The 19,061-nt window shown below is 38.2% G+C and overlaps 3 protein-coding genes across 4 annotated transcripts; 2 read left to right on the top strand and 1 right to left on the bottom strand.

Annotated features, from left to right (window-relative positions):
* Nucleotides 1–455: 455 nt before the first annotated feature.
* Nucleotides 456–3,889, bottom strand: si:ch73-248e21.5 (probable GPI-anchored adhesin-like protein PGA18). The gene is made up of 2 exons (XM_019078085.2): nucleotides 3,754–3,889; nucleotides 456–2,165 (listed from the first exon to the last, which is right to left on the bottom strand). Exon 2 carries the CDS (start codon nucleotides 2,155–2,157, stop codon nucleotides 634–636), a length of 1,524 nt encoding a protein of 507 aa, XP_018933630.2. The 5' UTR covers nucleotides 2,158–2,165; nucleotides 3,754–3,889; the 3' UTR covers nucleotides 456–633.
* A 2,060-nt stretch (nucleotides 3,890–5,949) lies between these two features.
* Nucleotides 5,950–11,504, top strand: LOC122134438 (protein unc-119 homolog B-like). 2 transcript variants are annotated; one of them, XM_042724059.1, is made up of 6 exons: nucleotides 5,950–6,987; nucleotides 7,082–7,195; nucleotides 9,863–9,953; nucleotides 10,078–10,250; nucleotides 10,374–10,555; nucleotides 11,412–11,504. In XM_042724059.1, exons 1-5 carry the CDS (start codon nucleotides 6,744–6,746, stop codon nucleotides 10,505–10,507), a joined length of 756 nt encoding a protein of 251 aa, XP_042579993.1. In that variant the 5' UTR covers nucleotides 5,950–6,743; the 3' UTR covers nucleotides 10,508–10,555; nucleotides 11,412–11,504. The 2 variants fall into 2 exon arrangements, with proteins under 2 accessions (XP_042579993.1, XP_042579989.1); XM_042724055.1 differs by lacking the exon at nucleotides 11,412–11,504 and having other exon boundaries at nucleotides 10,374–10,702.
* A 252-nt stretch (nucleotides 11,505–11,756) lies between these two features.
* mmp25a (matrix metallopeptidase 25a) lies at nucleotides 11,757–19,042 on the top strand. The gene is made up of 10 exons (XM_042723896.1): nucleotides 11,757–11,879; nucleotides 15,210–15,342; nucleotides 15,484–15,628; nucleotides 16,190–16,485; nucleotides 16,613–16,792; nucleotides 16,871–16,967; nucleotides 17,041–17,120; nucleotides 17,811–17,960; nucleotides 18,129–18,407; nucleotides 18,501–19,042. Exons 1-10 carry the CDS (start codon nucleotides 11,781–11,783, stop codon nucleotides 18,755–18,757), a joined length of 1,716 nt encoding a protein of 571 aa, XP_042579830.1. The 5' UTR covers nucleotides 11,757–11,780; the 3' UTR covers nucleotides 18,758–19,042.
* Nucleotides 19,043–19,061: the final 19 nt, after the last annotated feature.

Genomic DNA, 19,061 nt, shown 5'->3' with positions numbered 1-19,061 from the left:
GAAGCAACAGGAACACTTTTTATAAGTGAAGAAAACAAAAATAACAACTTTATTCAATAAAACCCTTTACGGGTTTGGAACGACACGGGGGTAAGTGCTTTATTGTTGAAAAGAATAGAGATGATGGAAAACAGTAGGTTCATTCTTACCTGTTTCAATCAATATATATATGTAAAAAAGCTATATAAAATATAAATGTTTTGGGGAAAATGAAAAGAACTTAACAGTCGCTATATCAGTGTTTCTCTTACCTAACTCAGAAACTTGTGTCACAATTATCTCTGTTTCCCATTTGTAAATATTACTTTTATTAGGCCGTTTATGTCCAGTTTCTGACTAGTGAACTCATATTTATTCTGATAGCATGTGATGGCAGCATAAGCTCGCGGTTTCATTCATTATTTGATGTCAGCTTTGTCTATATATATTCAATAGTTCAATAAACCTAGAGTTTGTCCTTTTTGTTGTTGGTTTTATTTATTTATTTATTTTTACAGTGCACAGCCTCAGACGATTTAAAGTCCATGTATGAAGGTCCATTAAAGGTTTCATCAAAATCCCTTTGTGTTTTTGGCACAAGCCTGAAAGTCTAACTGTCCAATTGTTTCCTTTGGTGTCTTTCAAAGTTTATGACTACAAGTGCTGCATCCTCTCTTCCTTCAAGCGTCTGTTTGCGTACCAGAACTCCGTTATGTCATCGACAGTCACTCTTGGCTGAATCCACAGCCCGTTCTCCTCATTATCCTGTTCCTGTCCTCTTCCCTTCATCTTCTTCTGTCTCCCTCTGTCCTTCTCTTTCCTATCGGCCTCCAGCGTGGATCCATTGATGTACCAGAACTCCACTCTCTCCTGCACTGAAGCTTTGGGGTCGGCCCAGAGGCTCTCCTTCTCACACGTCTGACCTCCTTTCACTCTCCGCTTCATCTTTTTTTTGAAGACAGACAGACGAACCAAAAGGAAAATGGTTATTCCCAGAAATATGGTGGCAGTCATTGCTAAACTCCACAGTGTGATGAAGCAGACCAGCATGGATTGTCTAGAATGAGATTCTGGGTTTGGGTTCAAACATGCAGGCCACGCTTTGTTTTCTGTGTCAGTTTTGTTTGTTCTGTTTGTGGTGGCATTTAGGCTGTTGTCAGTTAGGGCATCTGTTATAACAGAGATGTTGACGTTGGTGGTGGTACCACCGGGTGTGTCTGTTCCTGTCCTGTTTTCTCTTCCTGTGGGTGCTGTAGAGTTTGTGAACTTGTATATATTCTGTGGGGTCGTAGAGTGTTTTGCGCCACCTGTTGAGGTGTGATATTCAGGCACATCTGTAACCGTGGGGTCTTGTGCTGTTGTGTAAGCCGGTGTGGTCATAGGAATATCTGTGTTTTGTGAAATTGACCATTCGTTACTCCCTGTTGCTGTTGTAGTACTTACATCAGTTGTGTTCACTGCTGTGTCGTAATGTTCCTCACTATGTTCACTTGTGAAACTGTAAGTTCCCTCAGTGCCTTGTGTTTCTCTCAACTCCTTGTTCGTATTAGCAAATGTGGCCTGGGTGGAGTTAGTTTCATAATTTCGTTCATCGGCCTTCGTTCTCTCATCCTCTTTCTCTGTCGAATGTCTCCAGGGAACTGTCGAGGCACTGTTGACTGGGTCTGATAAGGTGTCTGCAGTCTGAACATCATAGTTGTAACTCACACTTGACATAGTTCCTGTTTCATTACTGACGTCCTTTTGTGGCATCAGTCTTGCAAAGTTAGTGGAAACTGTTGTATGACTTGTATTCGCGTGGCTCATAGAAACATTAATAGCATGGCTAACACTTACACCATCATCCATCATGTCATTTTGAGATGGACTACTGCTGTTGTCTTGATGTAGGGATGCTGTTTCCTGTGTGAGTGTCACATCTGGGGTTATATTTGGCTGTGTATGCACTTCACTGGGCAAATTTGTTATGCTGTCCTGTGATGTTGCAGTCAGAGGTGATGAAGAGGTTGCATATATAAGGATCTTAGGTTCTGGGTTTGTTATTGTTGTTGCTGGAGTTATTTGTGTGGTTTCACTGTAGTCGCTCAGGGTGTTTGCTGGCAGTGTGTTGAAATAAAGAGGTGAAGCAATGAGGAACTGAGTGAGCCACACAGTGATGGATAACAAAGTCATCTCCATTGTGACTTCTGTAAAAGAGCAAGAGATGACATGAGTACGGACAACATGACACATTACAGGAAAACAAATGAAAACACACAAAAAAAATGAAAAACATAATAATGTTCAGTTCATTAATGTGAAGTGCCTGTACCCATGAACTCACCAATGAACATTTAAATTTTTTGGAGTAATATATTGATTTAAATTCATATTTGTTCATAATAAATTATATTGTTAATTTATACAACTTGAAATGTTAGTATATTAGTGCATGTAGAGATTAATATACGATACTCACAACTATTTTCCTTTAAAGCACAATTATAAAGACGGCTTACAACTGCTGTTGGCCTGCCTAGAAGAATTTAAGCTTTGGCTCTCAAGTTATTTTCTAAGTTTAAACAAAAATAAAACCAAAATAGTTCTTTTTTTGCATAAGGAAAATTGTGTGTTAGATGTCGACTGTGGCTCTCTGGCCTCATATGAAACTCAGTGCGCTAGAAATCTGGGCATTCTGTTTGATCATAACTTAAAATTTTACAAACAGATCAGTGCTGTTGTAAAATCAGGTTTGTATCATCTCCGTCAACTTTCTAAACCCTTCTTATCACAGAGTAATTTCCAAACGGTGATCCATGCTTTTGTAACAACTCACTTAGATTTTTGTAATTCATTTTATTATGGTGTTTCTTAGTTTTCTCTCTCTTGTCTACAGCTAGTGCAAAATGCAGCTGACTTCTTTGTGGTACCCACAAGTATATGAGCCAGTAACTCCTATTTTGTAGCCATTGCACTGGTTACCCATCAAATATAGCACTGATTTTAAAATTCTTCCATTTGTGTATAAAGCCCTTAACAATTTGGCCCCTCAGTACCTTCTAGAACATTGAGATCTTGTGATCTCTCTCTACTCATCGTGCCTAGATGTAGACTTAAAAAAACAAGGTGACCGCGCTTTTGTGACAGCAGGTCCGAAACTCTGGAATAGGCTACATCTTCATATCAGAGTAGCCCCCTCTATTTCTGGTTTTAAGTCTTCTCTAAAGACATATTTCTTCTCTCTAGCTTTCAATACCCCTTGATCACTGGTTCTATTGTTGTTTCGTTAGTGTTGTGTTTTAAATTTGATAGTTTTGTTTTATCCATCTTATTTTTGAGTTTTTTATTCTATGCTGTGCAGCACTTTGGTCGACTTGTTTTTAAATGTGCTTTACAAATAAATATTGTATTGTATTGTGTATTGTATTAATGTTAATTATATTTTATGCACACACACACACACACACACACACACACACACACACACATATATATATATATATATATATATATACACACACACACACACAACCATGATTAATACTTTCTTTAAAAAAATCTTAATGACACTGAACAGTAGCACATTTTTATATATATATATATATATATATATATATATATATATATATATATATATCAGGCCTACCATGAACATGACACAACACGTCACAAAATGGTATAAAATTCACACTGTACTCGAACGTGCTAAGGATAAATGAGAACCCTTAACCTAAGCTTCGTTTGTATAACTTATCATTTAGTTTAACACAACGAACAGAAACAAATAAACTCTACCTGATGTTCAGAGCTCATCACGTTGTCTCTTCCTGATGCACTCTGATTTCTTCGCTTGTGCAGTGGTGCCTTCTGGGATACTTCTCTGCCCTATAGCTAAAGCGTTCAAGTGACATGAGGAAATGACAGTTTGATCACCATGTCAGCAGTGGGATGAGGTGAGAGGTTGGGGTAAAGCAGGATGTGGTTCAGTGGCTCCTCCTCTTCCCTCCATCAGTGCTGCAAAAAACAAAACAGAGATTTGAACACATCCTGTTGACTCATATAACATTCAGATTGATCCAAATGCACATCATACTAATGAGGTCACCAAACGTACTTAACCAGAGTTATGCTTTGACAAGGTGACAAGATGTTTTTTTATCTATGTTTTGTTTCCACGTTTAATGGGGACATTCCATAGGTGTAATTGTTTTTCTACTGTACAAACTGTGTTTTCTATCGCCTTACCCCAACCCTACACCTAAACCTAACCCTCTCTGGAAACTTTCTGCATTTTTACATTCTCAAAAAACTAAATTCTGTATGATTCATAAGCTTGTTTCCCCATGGGGACCTCAATTTAGATCCCCACGTTGACACGAGTCCCCATGAGTCGGTGACGGTGTGTATTCAGGATTTAGTCAACCATTATTTTTTTCTGTTACTGCTTGTATTTATTGCTCTGTCTGTGTTTATTGTTCGGCCTGTGGAATAGCGTATGGCACTTTATTATCTTAGTGCCCTCCACTTATGACTATATTGTGTATGTTCATGTTTACGTCCTGTAATTGTCACTGTGTGTCTGAGCCTCGTCACAAGCATTTCAATGCCCAGTTTTCCCCAGTGTTAACTATGCAAATGATAAATAAATGCCTCTTGACCTCTTGTGTGTGTGTGTGTGTGTGTGTGTGTGTGTGTGTGTGTGTGTGTGTGTGTGTGTGTGTGTGTGTGTGTACTGTATATATATTTACACACACACACACACACACCATGTTTATCCTCATTGCAAGTGAATTTGTATTTAATGCATTTCGGGTCATATTTTCTTTGACATTGTGTATTTTTGTTCATGATGTATATATTCTACCTCTCCATGATGATATCTGCCTATTTAGACTAGCCTATACAAAGTGATAGATTAATTTATTCCAAAATCCTGTAGATTTGAATTGGATATACAGTCTTTGACCTTTAACCTAAAAGTTTAGGGTCAGTAAACTGACCCAAATCTGACTCCTGCAGCTCGTGTTGGATGCAGGGTTGTCAAGTTCACTTTTTTTTTTCTTGATGGAATTGGGCTTTTTTTTTGTTTTTGCTTTTTTTTTATTTTGGTGTTGGTTTAATGTTTGAAATGTTGCATAAATTACATTTGACTGAAATGCTTGTATTGAAACATTTTGCATTCTATCTATGATAAAACTGTTCTAGATGTTAAGTTTTGGGAAGGACGGTCACTGGTAGGAAGCTTATTAGCTGTGTTTATGATAAATATGCTTAAGAGTGAGTGTAAAATATGTATATTAGGTATGGAAATTACATATTTTGAGTTTTGATATTTGAGGTTGCGCTACTTTAGGCTCTTTAGACATTACTTTAATCACTAATCAACCAATCACACCCCAGCCCTGCACCTACTGTCCTCTTTTTGGAAAACTAAAATATATTGGTCACCCTAAAGTTATGTGTGTTCTACAAAATCACCCAGTGAAACAGAAAGTAAGTGAATGCAATGTTAAAAGGCACTAACACACCTGTCGGACAGTGTAGTTTTAGGTCCAGAATGACCGATCCACCTTCTAAGTCTCTTATTTTGAACCGTGAGAAGCTAATATTGTAGATGTTGTCTTCTGGGGAGCACAGGTAGTCTGTACACATAACCAATAACAGTAAAGAAAAGAAAGTATCGCAGTAAAAGAACATAAACGCACAAATAAACTGCTTGGTGTGTGGTGTCCTCACCATCTGTGTATCCTGATAGCCTGAGGACATACTGAGGAGTCACAGGGTCAGCTAGGGTCATTAGCTAGGGTCAGTAAGATTTTTTAAATATTTTTTTAAAGAAGTCTTATTTTCAGCAAGGCTGCATTTATTTAAACAATAATACAGTAAAACAGTGAAATTGTCAAATATTATTTCAATTTAAAATAACTTTTTTATATAATATAATATTAAATTATTGTTTTTTTATATATATATTTTAAAATATTTCATTATAAAATGTCATTTGTTCCTGACTTTTCAGCAACCATTACTTCTATCTTCGGTGTCATACTTCTTCGGTGTCCTTCAGAAGACATGCTGATTTGGTGCTCAAGAAACATGTATTATTATTAACATTTTTGAAAACAACCCTGCTGCTTTATATTTTCTGGATTCTTTGATTAATTGAAATTTCAAAAGAACATTATTTATTTGAAATTGTAAACGTTTGTCATAAAAGTACTACTTTCTTTCAAAAATGTATTACTGAACATTTGAACATCAGTGTAAATGGTAATTTGCATTTCATTATCTGCATGTTTTTTTTTGTTGTTGTTGTTGTTTGTTTTTTTTTGTCTGCTGTGACCCCTAGGGTGTTTAGGTCACAACCCATCAGCTGAGATAGATAGGTAGCTGTGACTTCATTTGCAACTTCTCACTTTCGTTACCACACTTTCTGTCGTCTATTTATTAATTTTAGTCCTGCAAATCTATTTCCCCTTTTCCACTATATTCTCCATATCCTAATTCTACTACATCACTGTTCTATACTATCTGTTAATCTCAAATTCCCTTTTGTCCTTTCATTGATGCCATAGTTGCTGTGTCTGTGTTTAATTGAGGATTGTCTTGGATTAGCTGTTTGAGAAAGCCATAATCTGTTTGAGTCACTGAGACACAGTTTATGAGAGAAGAGCTGAGGGTAATCACAGAGAGTGCCAGGCAACAGATGGGCCTGTGTTAGTTAACCTGAGAGAAACCTTTGAGGAAACAGTGAGGGTGTAAAAGAACAACAGAGTGAGGAAGAAATGGAGCATGAATTGTCCTCTGAAAAAGACGAGGACAGCGAACCAGAGGAGGAAGATGAAGCTGATGAGGATGAGGATGAAATGGCAGAAATGCAGGAAAGAGGGGATCTGAGGGACATGGCGGTCTGGAATGGTTTTATTTCAGGAGGAGGACTTGCAGCTGAAGAAGAGGTGCTGCTGGACTGGAAGCCAGGTGACCCTGTGACTCCTCAGTATGTCCTCAGGCTACCAGGATACACAGACGGTGAGGACACCACACACCAAGCAGTTTATTTGTGCGTTTATGTTCTTTTACTGCGATACTTTCTTTTCTTTACTGTTATTGATTATGTGTACAGACTACCTGTGCTCCCCAGAAGACAACATCTACAATATTAGCTTCTCACGGTTCAAAATAAGAGACCTAGAAGGTGGATCGGTCATTCTGGACCTAAAACGACACTGTCCGACAGGTGTGTTAGTGCCTTTTAACATTGCATTCACTTACTTTCTATTTCACTGGGTGATTTTGTAGAACACACATAATTTTATGGTGACTAACATATTTTAATTTTCCAAAAAGAGGACAGTAGGTGCAGGGCTGGGGTGTGATTGGTTGGTTAGTGATTAAAGTAATGGCAAAAGTGCCTAAAGTAGCGCAACCTCAAATATCAAATATCAAAACTCAAAATTTGTCATTTCCATACCTAATATACGTATTTTACAGTCACTCTTAAGCATATTTATCATAAACACAGCTAAAAAGCTTCCTACCAGTGACCGTCCTTCCCAAAACTTAACATCTAGAACAGTTTTATCATAGATAGAATGCAAAATGTTTCAATAAGCATTTCAGTCAAATGTAATTTATGCAACATTTCAAACCTTTAACCCACAGGAAAATAAAACCATGGCAACAGTTTAAAAGTAGCCCAATTCTATCGAGAGAGAAAAAAAAAAACCTGCATCCAACACGAGCTGCAGGAGTCAGATTTGACCAGCCCGATCTCACGGCAATTCGTACATATTGTACGAGGTGGCTAATTCGTACGAATTCGTACGACCACACTCGTACAAATTCATACGATTTTTGCCAAATCGTACGTATTTTACGAGTTGCACATTCGTATGAATTTGTACGAATTACCTACACCAAACCCCGCCCCTAAACCTACCCGTCACTGGGGTCTAGGCAAATCGTATGAAATCGTACGAGTGAGGTCGTACAAATTCGTACGAATTAGCCACCTCGTAAAATACGTACGAGTGAGGTCGTACAAATTCGTACGAATTAGCCACCTCGTAAAATACGTACGAATTGGTCGTGAGATAGCGTTGGATTTGACTGATCACCGGTTGAGAGGAGAGATGGCTGACAGATCATACTGGAGGATGTGCTGCTCAACAGATCCTGAGCTCATTGACAAATATCTGATCTTCCTTTAAATAAAGTGAGCGATCGCAATATTGAAAGTGAAAGTGAACAGCGAGGGCTCATTCAAAAGAGATTATATTCTCGGCATATTGTTAGCGGCCTCCTGATACATAAAATTATATGCAATATTATAATGTTTGCGGGAGCGGGCGGGACTGGACACAGTCTTCTTCAAATTCTAATACAAAATCTCTAATACAAAAACGCGCACTATGAATGGCAACTGTAGAAAGCAAAAGCCGAATCCCGGACATTTTGAGTGATTTAACCCTTATGCGGTGTTGGGGATGTTTTCGTTCACTAGGGGGTAATGTTGAGTCTTAATTTGGCCACAACTTTCTCTGTGTTTTAGCAAATGGAATGTTTTTTGGTGACAAATCTTATTTTGACACATATTTTAGGAAAATGCTTTGAAAATTTAAAAAAACTCAACAATACACTGTGGGCAAATTCACTACCCTTTCATTATGTTCGTGGATGAAAACATCCACTAAATTAAACTGCTGTAAAAATGTATCAGATAAATATTTTTTTTTCAAACTTTTTTGCATAAATCTATTAATCAGCCTCAGTCCTGATCAAAACTACCAAATGTTTAAAAAAAATCCAAGATTTTAACTCTTTAATTACCAAGTTCATAAATGATGTCACTGATTTTGGGGGAAAAAAACACACAAAATGACTTTTCGATATAAAAAGTGATTGTGGACTGGATATTTTTTTACCTTTAATCACAGTGTTGGGAATAAGTGTATTTATGCACCTGCTGCCTTTTGATATAGAGAAGTACAGACCAAACAAAAACAAGTGGATTAAATCACTTGCTGGATTTTCAAAAGTATATGAAATATTTCAAGTTTGTGGCATAGAATCTTTAAAACATGTCAGAGAGTTTTACACAATTCTGCAATTCTGTTATTGTGGTGACATTTCCACGCCCCGAAGTGTGACGATGAATGAAACGAACTGTGATTGGTTGTTTGACATGTCGGTCAAATGGCATCATGGGTGGGTCTTGTGGGATGGTAGCTGCCATGAATTCCAGACCTTCAGTCTGAAGGTCTGGCTATGCAAGACTAATGAGGAACAAACATGTTATTTGACCTCTAGTGGACATCATGTGCAGTAGCATTTCAAAAATGTCTTGTACTTCAGCCTTACTCTCTGGTTCACTCTTTCATAAATCAGTGTTATGTTAGTATTATTTATATACTATTATAATGTTTATTAATATTTTGATTTAGCATTTCTTTTTATATTTTCAGTTTGTTTTAACATTTGATTTCTTGATTTTGTTAAATGATTTTGTCATGATTTTGTCAAATAATACGATGTCAATGCACTATAAATTTATGTATTGTTATAGTATGTATTAATATTTTGAATTTTTAGCATTTATTTTTAGATTTTCAGTTTTAGTGATTTTATGTGCATTTGTCATTTTTATTGGTTTCTTTTATTATTTCAATTTAGCTTTCATTTATTTTTATTTCAGTTTTAGTTTTAGTAATTTTAGTATCTCACCTTAAACATTTTATTTCAGTTTAAGTATTTTAGTCATTCTCATTCTCATTTTCATTTCAATTTTCAATTTCATTTTCAATTAAAATTTAATTTCAAATATATATATATATATATTAAATTTTAGTTAACAAGAACAACACTGTCCTAAATATGATATAAATTCCTCTTCTTTCTTTCACAGAAATAAAGGATGTCATAGAGCTGGATGCAGTCCGTTTCATTCAGTATCATTTCAGTCCTGCTTTTCTAAATCTCAGGGAGATTGGAGCCACGTATGTTTAGTTTTTAATAAGATTCCTTTGGAGCCTTTAGAATAGATTGAAATATTTAATCCAAATCAGTAAGTATTATCTTAAATAACATGTTTGCATAATGTGCAATCTCCCATCTGAACAGGCTTGAGTTTACAGTGGGCGGTAAGGCAGTCAACAAGTTTCGGCTGATTGAGAGGCATTACTTCAGGGATCTGCTGATGAAGACATTTGACTTTGAGATTGGTTTCTGTATCCCATACAGCAGAAACACCTGTGAACACATTTACTGCTTACCAGATCTGGATTCACACACTAGTGAGTAACACACACAAACTTACAATGCATTTCACACATTTTACAACTGAATGAAAAACTATTCATGTGAACATAATGGTGCTTGTGTAAGTGTTAAAAGTTGAGTATGTTCTATTATTTCAGTTGAGGACATGATCAGTCACCCTTTTGAGACGCGGTCAGACAGCTTCTACTTCGCCAATAACACACTGATCATGCATCATAAGGCAGAGTACTCCTTCAGCCAGGGGCTGGAGCTCAATGAGAACCAAACATAAACACTTCACAGAAGGCATGGTAACATCAATCATGGCAGCAGAAGACTGGTAATATAATATACAGAGTAGTGTTGCATATTTGGTTTTATAAACTATATACATAAACTAGACATTTCTTTGTTAATTTACAGATGTTTGTGCTGGGGAGATGTTATGTTGCTTGCATAGTAATAAAAGAAAAACATTATCAGAAAACATGCTGGTGATTCAATGATTTGTCAACTCAGCAAAAAAAGACTGAGTAAAGGGAAGCCCAGGTGTTAATTAAGAGAACAAACATCTTGAGGATCCATAACATGCATGGTTTAGTTATTTATTGCAATTAATGTTTCCCTTTATTCATTCACCCACACCGAAGTTCATAACATCCTGTCTATTTTTAACAGAGCACAATGCACAGTACCCTTTCCTCTCATCAGGGGGTCTTATGCCTCCAACATAATTATAGAAAATGGGAAAATAATGTTTTCATAATACTTCATATATATATATATAGTGTGTGTGTGTGTGTGTGTGTGTGTGTGTGTGTGTGTGTGTGTGTGTGTGTGTGTGTGTGTGTGTGTGTGTGTGTGTGTGTGTGTGTGTGTGTGTGTTTCAAAATGTGATTCATTTCTGTGATGGCAAAGTGGCAAACTGAATTTTCAGCAGTCATTGCTAAAATCTTCAGAGAAACATGATAATTATAATATTCTGATTTGCTGCTCAAGAAACATTTATAATTGTTATTAATTTTGAAAAATTATTATTATATTTTCATCTTTTGTAACATTATGCCTTGACTGTCATTTTTTAATAAAATTATTAATTTCTTTAAAAGTCATACTTACCAGAACAACTGATCTGCAAAATATATATTTTTTTCACTTAATGGCCATTTATGTGCCATATGGTTATTCATACACAGGAACCCATGATCAGGGGGCGCACGTGCATTCATTAGGTCACACATTTGGACGGATGCTCCCACTGAGGGGAAGAGGGGGAGAGAGAGAGAGAGTTGCATGACAGTATTGATCAAAACAACACCCATCCTCTTGGGAAGTAATCTGAAGCGGCGGTCAAAGCGTGGCTGTGTGGATGAAGAATACATGCACTATTCTCAGTGACTTTTAGAATCAGTTTTTTTTTTTGTTCTAGATGCGTAATGTTAACAAATTTCAGCTGTTTTTATTGTGCTCAATGATATGTTCGTGATTCGCTGTTAATAGTTTTACGTGTTTAAACTTAATATGGTAATTTTGAGAGTGTAAACATCCCGTGCATATCACATTGAATGACCATGACCGCAGCTCTCACAATGATCGGCGCCGTGCTTCTCAGTGTTGTGAGCGCGCGACCTGCGCTGATGCCAGATCAGTACGCGCGAGGAGTGGTAAGAATATTCTCTCTATTCTTTCTATGAAAATAAGCATGAAATGAATTATTTTAATGTATACAGTATTTTAAAGTATAAATTATTTTCATGTGTATCGTACCGTGTGCAGTGTTGATCAGACAAATGTCAGACATGTTTTTAAGGGGCAATATTTGTCGCCTGGAATTGTTTTTCAGGGAAATTTTTAAGGATTATGCTCATAAAATTTCAACATTAAAATGGTTTCAAACAAAACAATGAAATTACAAGTGAAACAAATTACTTTTCTGATCAATTTTGGATGTATAATCAGCATCAAATAATACGCAAGCTGTCATAACAAATCTTAAACAAATTGTGTAGATTTTAAAATAGATTCAAAATAGATTATACAACTCTCTATATACAGTCTTTGTAAATTTCATGTTTGTGTGTTCCAGTGCTTTCAGAACATGTATTTTTTTTTTTAATTCAACAAACAATGTATGTGAGTTCCCTTTCGAACAGTACCTCCCATTGCGTATACACATTTTTTGGGGAAACTCCTGTTTACTCTGATACTGAAGCCTGATTTGTTCATGTTCGTGTACCTGCACGAACAAATGGTGCTTCAACTGACCAAAAGGGGAGGAGCCGACTACTCTATAAGATGGATCAGAGCACCTGTCGTTAGAATTTTTCTCCTTCAGTGACGAAGACATCTCCTCACTGGACTCTGAAGCAAGAAGCCAAAGCAAAGAATCTCAGCCTGCTTGCCATAGAAGAGCACCTGGCAGTGGAAGATTGCCGAGCCCCTGCGGCCATCCGGTGGATTGAAAGAGAGCAAATTTCTGCAACGTTTTTGCAAATGTCACACTGCAAGACAAGTGCAGCTCGGGCAGATGGGCACGGTGAGTGCATCGCTTACCTTGGCAGTGCCCATGCTGAAGCTGTGCTCAATGGGACTGAATGCTCTTATTGCGAGAGTATGAGTCTCGCCCTGCTTCACTCGTGAATTGTCTTTTTCCACGGAGGTGGTCCTCCCCAGCTTGCTCTCTCGTTTCCTCCCTCCCAGGAGCCTCAGATGAAGAAAAAGTGGAGCAGCAGAGTTCCATCATACATTCCGTGCATACTTCACTCTCCCCGCAGTGCATCTATTCGCCTGTGTGCTTCACATGTGAGGATCAGCATCCCTTGTTGGATGCATCCCTTGGTTTCCTTCGGTGGATCTGAGGAGGATGTTGCCGCTGATGACTCCATGTCTTTAATGGCTTCGGATACAGAGAAGTGGGCGTGTCCCTTTGTTGTCCCAGTCCCCTTCCCTTCATCTCAACCTACACAGCCCAGTGTGGACAGCGAGCTGATCTGTGCTCTCACCAAGGCTGTAGCAGATCTTGGCCTTGCTTGGGCGGCTCTGGAAGAGACCCCCAGTCTTCACCATCAATGCTCCTCTCACCAGCACCACCCCCACAATGAGTTTTTACGAAGTGCATGGACATGGCTCTTTCCCCTCTGAGGCTGATGGGAATCTGTATCATCAATTGCCTTGATGACTGGCTTTTGCTACCCAGGTCGGAACAGGAACTTATCGCTCACAGGTCACTGCTACTCAGCCATCTGGAGTGGCTTGGACTAAAAATCAATTTAGCCAAGAGTTCTCTGTCTCCCAGCCAGCGAATGCTTCTCATGCAGTCTGCATCTCATGCAAAGCTGTGGCCCCTTGGAACAATTCTCGCTGTTTCAATCAGACGTCCCAGGCATCCCAACACAGGTTGGGGAGCACTGTAAGGGGGCAGACCGGCATTTGGCTTCCTGGTCACACATGGAGCTTGCAAATCAATTGCCTCAAAATGATGGTGGTTTCTCTGGCCCTGAAAGTCTTTCTAGAAGCCTTAAAGGGGCACCACGTCCTGGTCCGCTCATACAACATGGCAGTGTTAGCCTTCATAAACCACCAAGGCAGTCTCTGATCACGCTCCCTTTTACAAGATGTTGTGACACCTCCTTCTATGTGCTCATCGCTATCTCCTCTCACTAAAAGCAGTTCATGTGCCAGGCAGATTGAACCAAGGAGCGGACATGCTGTCCAGGGGCAATGTAGCACCAGGTGAATGGAGACTACATCCTTAATCAGTTCAAAATTATGTGATCTGTCTTTATGAGGGGAGAGGTAGACCTTTTCGCCTCAGCAGGCAACTTTCACTGTCCAATTTACTTTTGGCCCAGCGCTCGCTTGTATGCCTTCTCCCTGGTTACCCTGCTTCCTCTGGTCATCAGATGGATCAAGGAAGTCAGATGCTTGGTCCTCCTGGTGGTCCCATTTTAGAGGAATCACACGTGGTTCCCTGAGTTTATTCAGCATCCCTCTGGCCGATACCATTGAAGAGAGACCTACTCTCACAAGCGAGAAGAATGATTTGGCATCCCCGGCCCAAAATGTGGAACCTTCATGTTTGGCCACTCAACGGGAACCTTTATAGCTCTCCGCGAGTGTAACTAATACCATTTTGCAGGTTAGAGGACCATCTACAAGATGCCTCTACGCCCCTTAAATGGTCAGTCTTTTCTGATTGGTGTGCAGCATGCAGCCTGGAGCCCTCCTCTTGTGACATGCCACACGTGCTCACCTTTTTACAAGAGCTTTTGGATCATGCACCCCTTCCACGCTCAAAGTGTACGTGGCAGCTATTGTGGTGGATCATGCTCTCGTGGCTGGCCAGTCAGTCGACAAAAACGATCTTGTCATTAAATTTCTTAGGGGAGCTTGGAGGATAAACCCGCCTCGTCCTCATTCTGTGCCGACCTGAGACTTATCTATAGTCTCAATGAGGTCTCCCCTTTGAGCTGCTTCAATCAGCCAATTTGCAGCACCCATTGCTCAATACGGCCCTCCTTTTTGCGTTATCATCGGTCAAGCGAGTAGGTGATTTGCCAGCACTATCAGTCAGTGCTTCATTCCTTGAGTTTAGACCTAACAACTGTAAATTCGTCCTCAATCCAAGACACTGCTATGTGCCTAAGGTGCTCTGAACCCCGTTACGTAGCCTCGGTTCCCTGAGATAAGGGAATGAGCATTGCGTAAGCTGCTGTGCTATACATCTGCACGCGAGTTGATGGCTGTTGCTGACAGTCGAAATATTCTGACAAATGGCAGTCTGAGCCAACTTATATTGTAGTCAGCTCCTCTCCTTTTGTCAAGTTGAAGCGCCATTTGTTCATGCAGGTACATGAACGTGAACAAATCAGACTTCAGTATCAGACTAAACAGGAGTTTCCCCATAAGCGTGTATACGAAACACTAATTCCGTTATCTCAGGGAACCGAGGTTATGTTAATGACTGGAGGATTTTTGTTTGTCTGTGTACGTAGGACTGGTTGATTCGGTATGGGTATTTATCATCTCCAGACTCTCTAACTGGTCGACTTCAGACCAGGGAGGGTATTGAAGAAGCTGTCCGTAAAATGCAGTGTTTTGCTGGTATTGAAGAGTCTGGCAAACTAGGTGACAGGTTTTTTTTCTCACTTGTTTGTACTGTAACACTTTAGGTTCAACCAGATGGATGAATGCCCTTAAGTGCATTTGTACCATGATCTTTCTGACACTAGCTCTGATCATTCCTCTTGTCCTTTTGTCAAACTTTAGATCATGCCACTTTAGAACTGATGGCCAGACCTCGCTGCTCTCTGCCAGACACCATCAGCTCTGAGGATCTGTTGAAAGGAAAGAGAAGAGGTAAAGGGAAGCTGAAGAGAAGACTGAGCTGGGACAAGACTGACATCACCTGGAGGTGGGATCTTTAAGTCTCCAGCAATATATTCTAAATTGTAAAAATAAATATATAAAACAGTTTGTAACTACAGAAAAAAGTAAAAATGCTACAGTATAAACCCAGTATAATTGTTAATTAAGTTATTTTATATACAGTGAAAACTGCAATTGATTTATGTTTTTTGCTGCTCATTTTTGAGATCAGAAGTGTACATTAGGCTGTTTTGTTATATATTTAATATTGTATTATTTTAGTGTAATTTGTGTTACTATGATGGAGTTTTGTGTTTTTGTGTGTGACCTGTCCACCATCAGTAAACACAAGTATTGGCAAGGTTTTATGGACAAAATATTTACAGTAAACTCTGATTCATCGTGTAGCTTACTATTGTATCATCTGTGATTTTATGCTGGTTGACCAAAAGCAGATTTTGGTAGTTAAAGTAACAAATAACAAAATATTACTTAATAAACCTACTTTATTTATTTATTTATTTATTACAGTGAAGCCTTTATTTATGTGACCTTAACCAGAATATTCATGTCCAATAATCTCATATCTTTCCCTTCTTTTACTCAGCGTGCAAGAGTTTCCCTCTCCTTCCATGTCTCCCACTTTACATCCAGGGCTGGTGAGGCTCATTTTGACCTCTGCCTTCAGAGTATGGAGTGATGTCACACCTCTGCGTTTCCACCCTCCTCCATATGGCCCATCACCACAGATAGACATCAAAATCACCTTTGCCAGCAGCTACCATGAGGATGGATATCCTTTTGATGGCAAGGGGGGCAATCTGGCACATGCATTCTTCCCAGGAAAGGGAGATCTTGCTGGTGACACACACTTTGATGATGGAGAAAGCTGGAGCTATGGAGGTAAATTAAATGCTGTATACATCTTTGTGGATCTGACATCATTATCTACAGATATTAATAGACAGAATAAAAGAACAGGAGATTGGTCAGAAGTGCTTAAATGTTTTATGCTTCTACAATTCCACAGATTGGAGCAGTGCCACAGATTTATTCACAGTCGCAGTTCATGAGTTTGGTCATGCTTTAGGCCTGTTTCACTCATCCTCCAATGACTCCATCATGAATCCTTATTATCATGGTCCTGTGGGAGACATGCACAGTTACTCCTTATCCCTTGATGACAGACTGAGAATACAGGCACTTTATGGTACACCCTGATATGTAAAATAAATAAATAAAATAGCTAGCTAGATAGATTGTTTTCTCATGACTGTTTACAATACAGGAAAAAGACAAGATTTGAAACCTTCTCCATCTGTTGTTGCACCCACAACTCATCTGTCCCACTCCTCAACCCCAGCTCCTCCAAATCCTCCCTATCAGTGAGTAACACTGTGATCACAACAGGTTTGACAATGTTTGTTTTATTTTTTAACTGCTTTTCTCTTTTTTTAGCCCACCAGCCTCTGCTGATCGCTGTCAGGGAGGTTATGATGCAGTTGCTAATATCAGAGGAGAGGTTTTATTCTTTAGAGGTATGATGTTTGATTTACACTACTGTTCAAAAGTTTGGGGTCAGTAAGATTTTTGAATGATGTCTCTTATGCTTATCAAGGCCCCATTTATCTGATATAGTGAATACAGTTAAAACTGTAATCTAGCGAAAAATTTAAATGTAAAATAATTGTTTTCTATGTTAGTATATTTTAAAAATGTATTCCACTAATGGCAAAGCTGAATTTTCAGCATCATTACTCCAGTCTTCAGAGTCACGTCATCCTTCAGAAATCATTCTATGCTGATTTGCTGCTCAAGAAACATTTCTCATTATTATCAGTGTTGGAAACAGTTGTGCTGCTTAATATTTTGTGGAAACTGTAAGACCTTTTTTCAGGATTATTTGATGAATAGAAACTTCAAAAGAACATAATTAATTTAAAATAGAAATATTTTGTAATATTATAAATGCCTTTATTGTCACTTTTGATCAATTTAATGCATCCTTGCTCAATAAAAGTATTGATTTTTTTTTTTTTATTACTGACCTGAAATTTTTGAATGGTAATGTACATTTGTGGACTGTAAAAGTATCAGAGGGATATAAGATTCTCATGGTATCCTAACACAACATATCCTCACAAATATAATATTATAATTATAAAATTATAAAAGTGAAAGAAAATATTGTTTATCATCCTCTCCCTTAACCAACTGCTTTTTAATAGGTCAACACTTTTGGAGGGTACATCATTCAGGCTCATTAATATCCTTGACTCCAGCTCTGATCCACAGCTTCTGGATGGGTTTGCCTCCAGAAACAGCCAGAGTTGATGCAGCATATGAGAGAAAAGATGGACATATTCTCTTCTTTATTGGTACACATATATACAGTGTATATATATATATATATATATATATATATATATATATATATATATATATATATATTTTTTTTTTTTTTTTTTTTTTTTTTTTATATATACATATATATATATATATGCATGTTCATTCTTCATGTTTACACTTTTTCATAACTTTCTCAGGTAATCAGTACTGGGTATTTAGAGACACAGTGTCCCTCCCTGGGTACCCACGACCACTTTCAGAATGGGGTTTACGCACTTCTGCAGGAGGGCTTCCAGAGAGGGTGGAGGCAGTATTTGTGTGGCCACACAATGGGAAAACATACTTGTTCAGTGGTGGAGAGTACTGGAGGTTTGATGAGTTGGGAACAGAGAGGAAGCTGGCAGAAGGGTACCCTAAACCAGCGTCCATCTGGGGGATGCCCTCTCATCCTGATGATATCATTGGATTTGTAGATGGTAAGATTTTTTTTTTATTTTATTTTTTTTTATTGAATGATTTTCATTTTCTCTCAAACGGACCTCAAAACGCTTTGTTTGTATTTACCTCAGGAGACACTTACTTCTTCAAAGAATCAAACTACTGGATTTTAAAAAGAGGTGGTCTGGACCAGGAATCTGCTTCCCCAAAGTCCATTGCTATTGACTGGATGAATTGTGAAGGTCACATTTCAACTCACACACCTGAGATTCCCAGAAGAGACAAAGATTGTACTTGTGTGCAGAGTACAGCAGCTATGATATGTGTTTTGTCATATTTTATATATCCAGTTTTCACAGGTTGGATTTTGGTTCTTGTATATTACTGATTACATTTATATTATTTGTGTAGTATTTACAATTATTTTTTAATTTTGTGATTTTGACTGTGAAGTAAGTGAATATGTAGGCTACTTGATTTTTACCTAGCAACAAATTTCTGCCATCATTTGGGATAGGAAAGTGTCCAGTGGTTGCACACTTTCAGCAGATGTTTCTTGAATACTGTGTATTCAGACCTCTTACTCATGTGACATACTGCTGTGTACAAACTATATAGCATACAATATAGTACAGGTGCATCTCAATAAATTAGAATGTCGTGGAAAACTTCATTTATTTCAGTAATTCAAC

This window comes from Cyprinus carpio, chromosome A3, assembly GCF_018340385.1.
Source record: "Cyprinus carpio isolate SPL01 chromosome A3, ASM1834038v1, whole genome shotgun sequence".
NCBI lineage: Eukaryota > Metazoa > Chordata > Actinopteri > Cypriniformes > Cyprinidae > Cyprinus > Cyprinus carpio.
The sequence above is the reverse complement of the archived record's forward strand: the minus strand, read 5'-3'. Positions and strand labels throughout refer to the sequence as shown.

What these genes read in the sequence shown, in the direction of transcription:
- si:ch73-248e21.5 (XM_019078085.2), bottom strand. Translation starts at nt 2,157, where the DNA reads ATGGAGATGACTTTGTTATCCATCACTGTGTGGCTCACTCAGTTCCTC.
- LOC122134438 (XM_042724059.1), top strand. Translation starts at nt 6,744, where the DNA reads ATGGAGCATGAATTGTCCTCTGAAAAAGACGAGGACAGCGAACCAGAG. An exon ending in GCTACCAGGATACACAGACG is followed by an intron (nt 6,988 to 7,081) that starts GTGAGGACACCA and finishes TTATGTGTACAG; the next exon opens with ACTACCTGTGCTCCCCAGAA. An exon ending in CTCAGGGAGATTGGAGCCAC is followed by an intron (nt 9,954 to 10,077) that starts GTATGTTTAGTT and finishes CCATCTGAACAG; the next exon opens with GCTTGAGTTTACAGTGGGCG.
- mmp25a (XM_042723896.1), top strand. Translation starts at nt 11,781, where the DNA reads ATGACCATGACCGCAGCTCTCACAATGATCGGCGCCGTGCTTCTCAGT. An exon ending in AAGACTGACATCACCTGGAG is followed by an intron (nt 15,629 to 16,189) that starts GTGGGATCTTTA and finishes TCTTTTACTCAG; the next exon opens with CGTGCAAGAGTTTCCCTCTC. An exon ending in AGAAAGCTGGAGCTATGGAG is followed by an intron (nt 16,486 to 16,612) that starts GTAAATTAAATG and finishes ACAATTCCACAG; the next exon opens with ATTGGAGCAGTGCCACAGAT.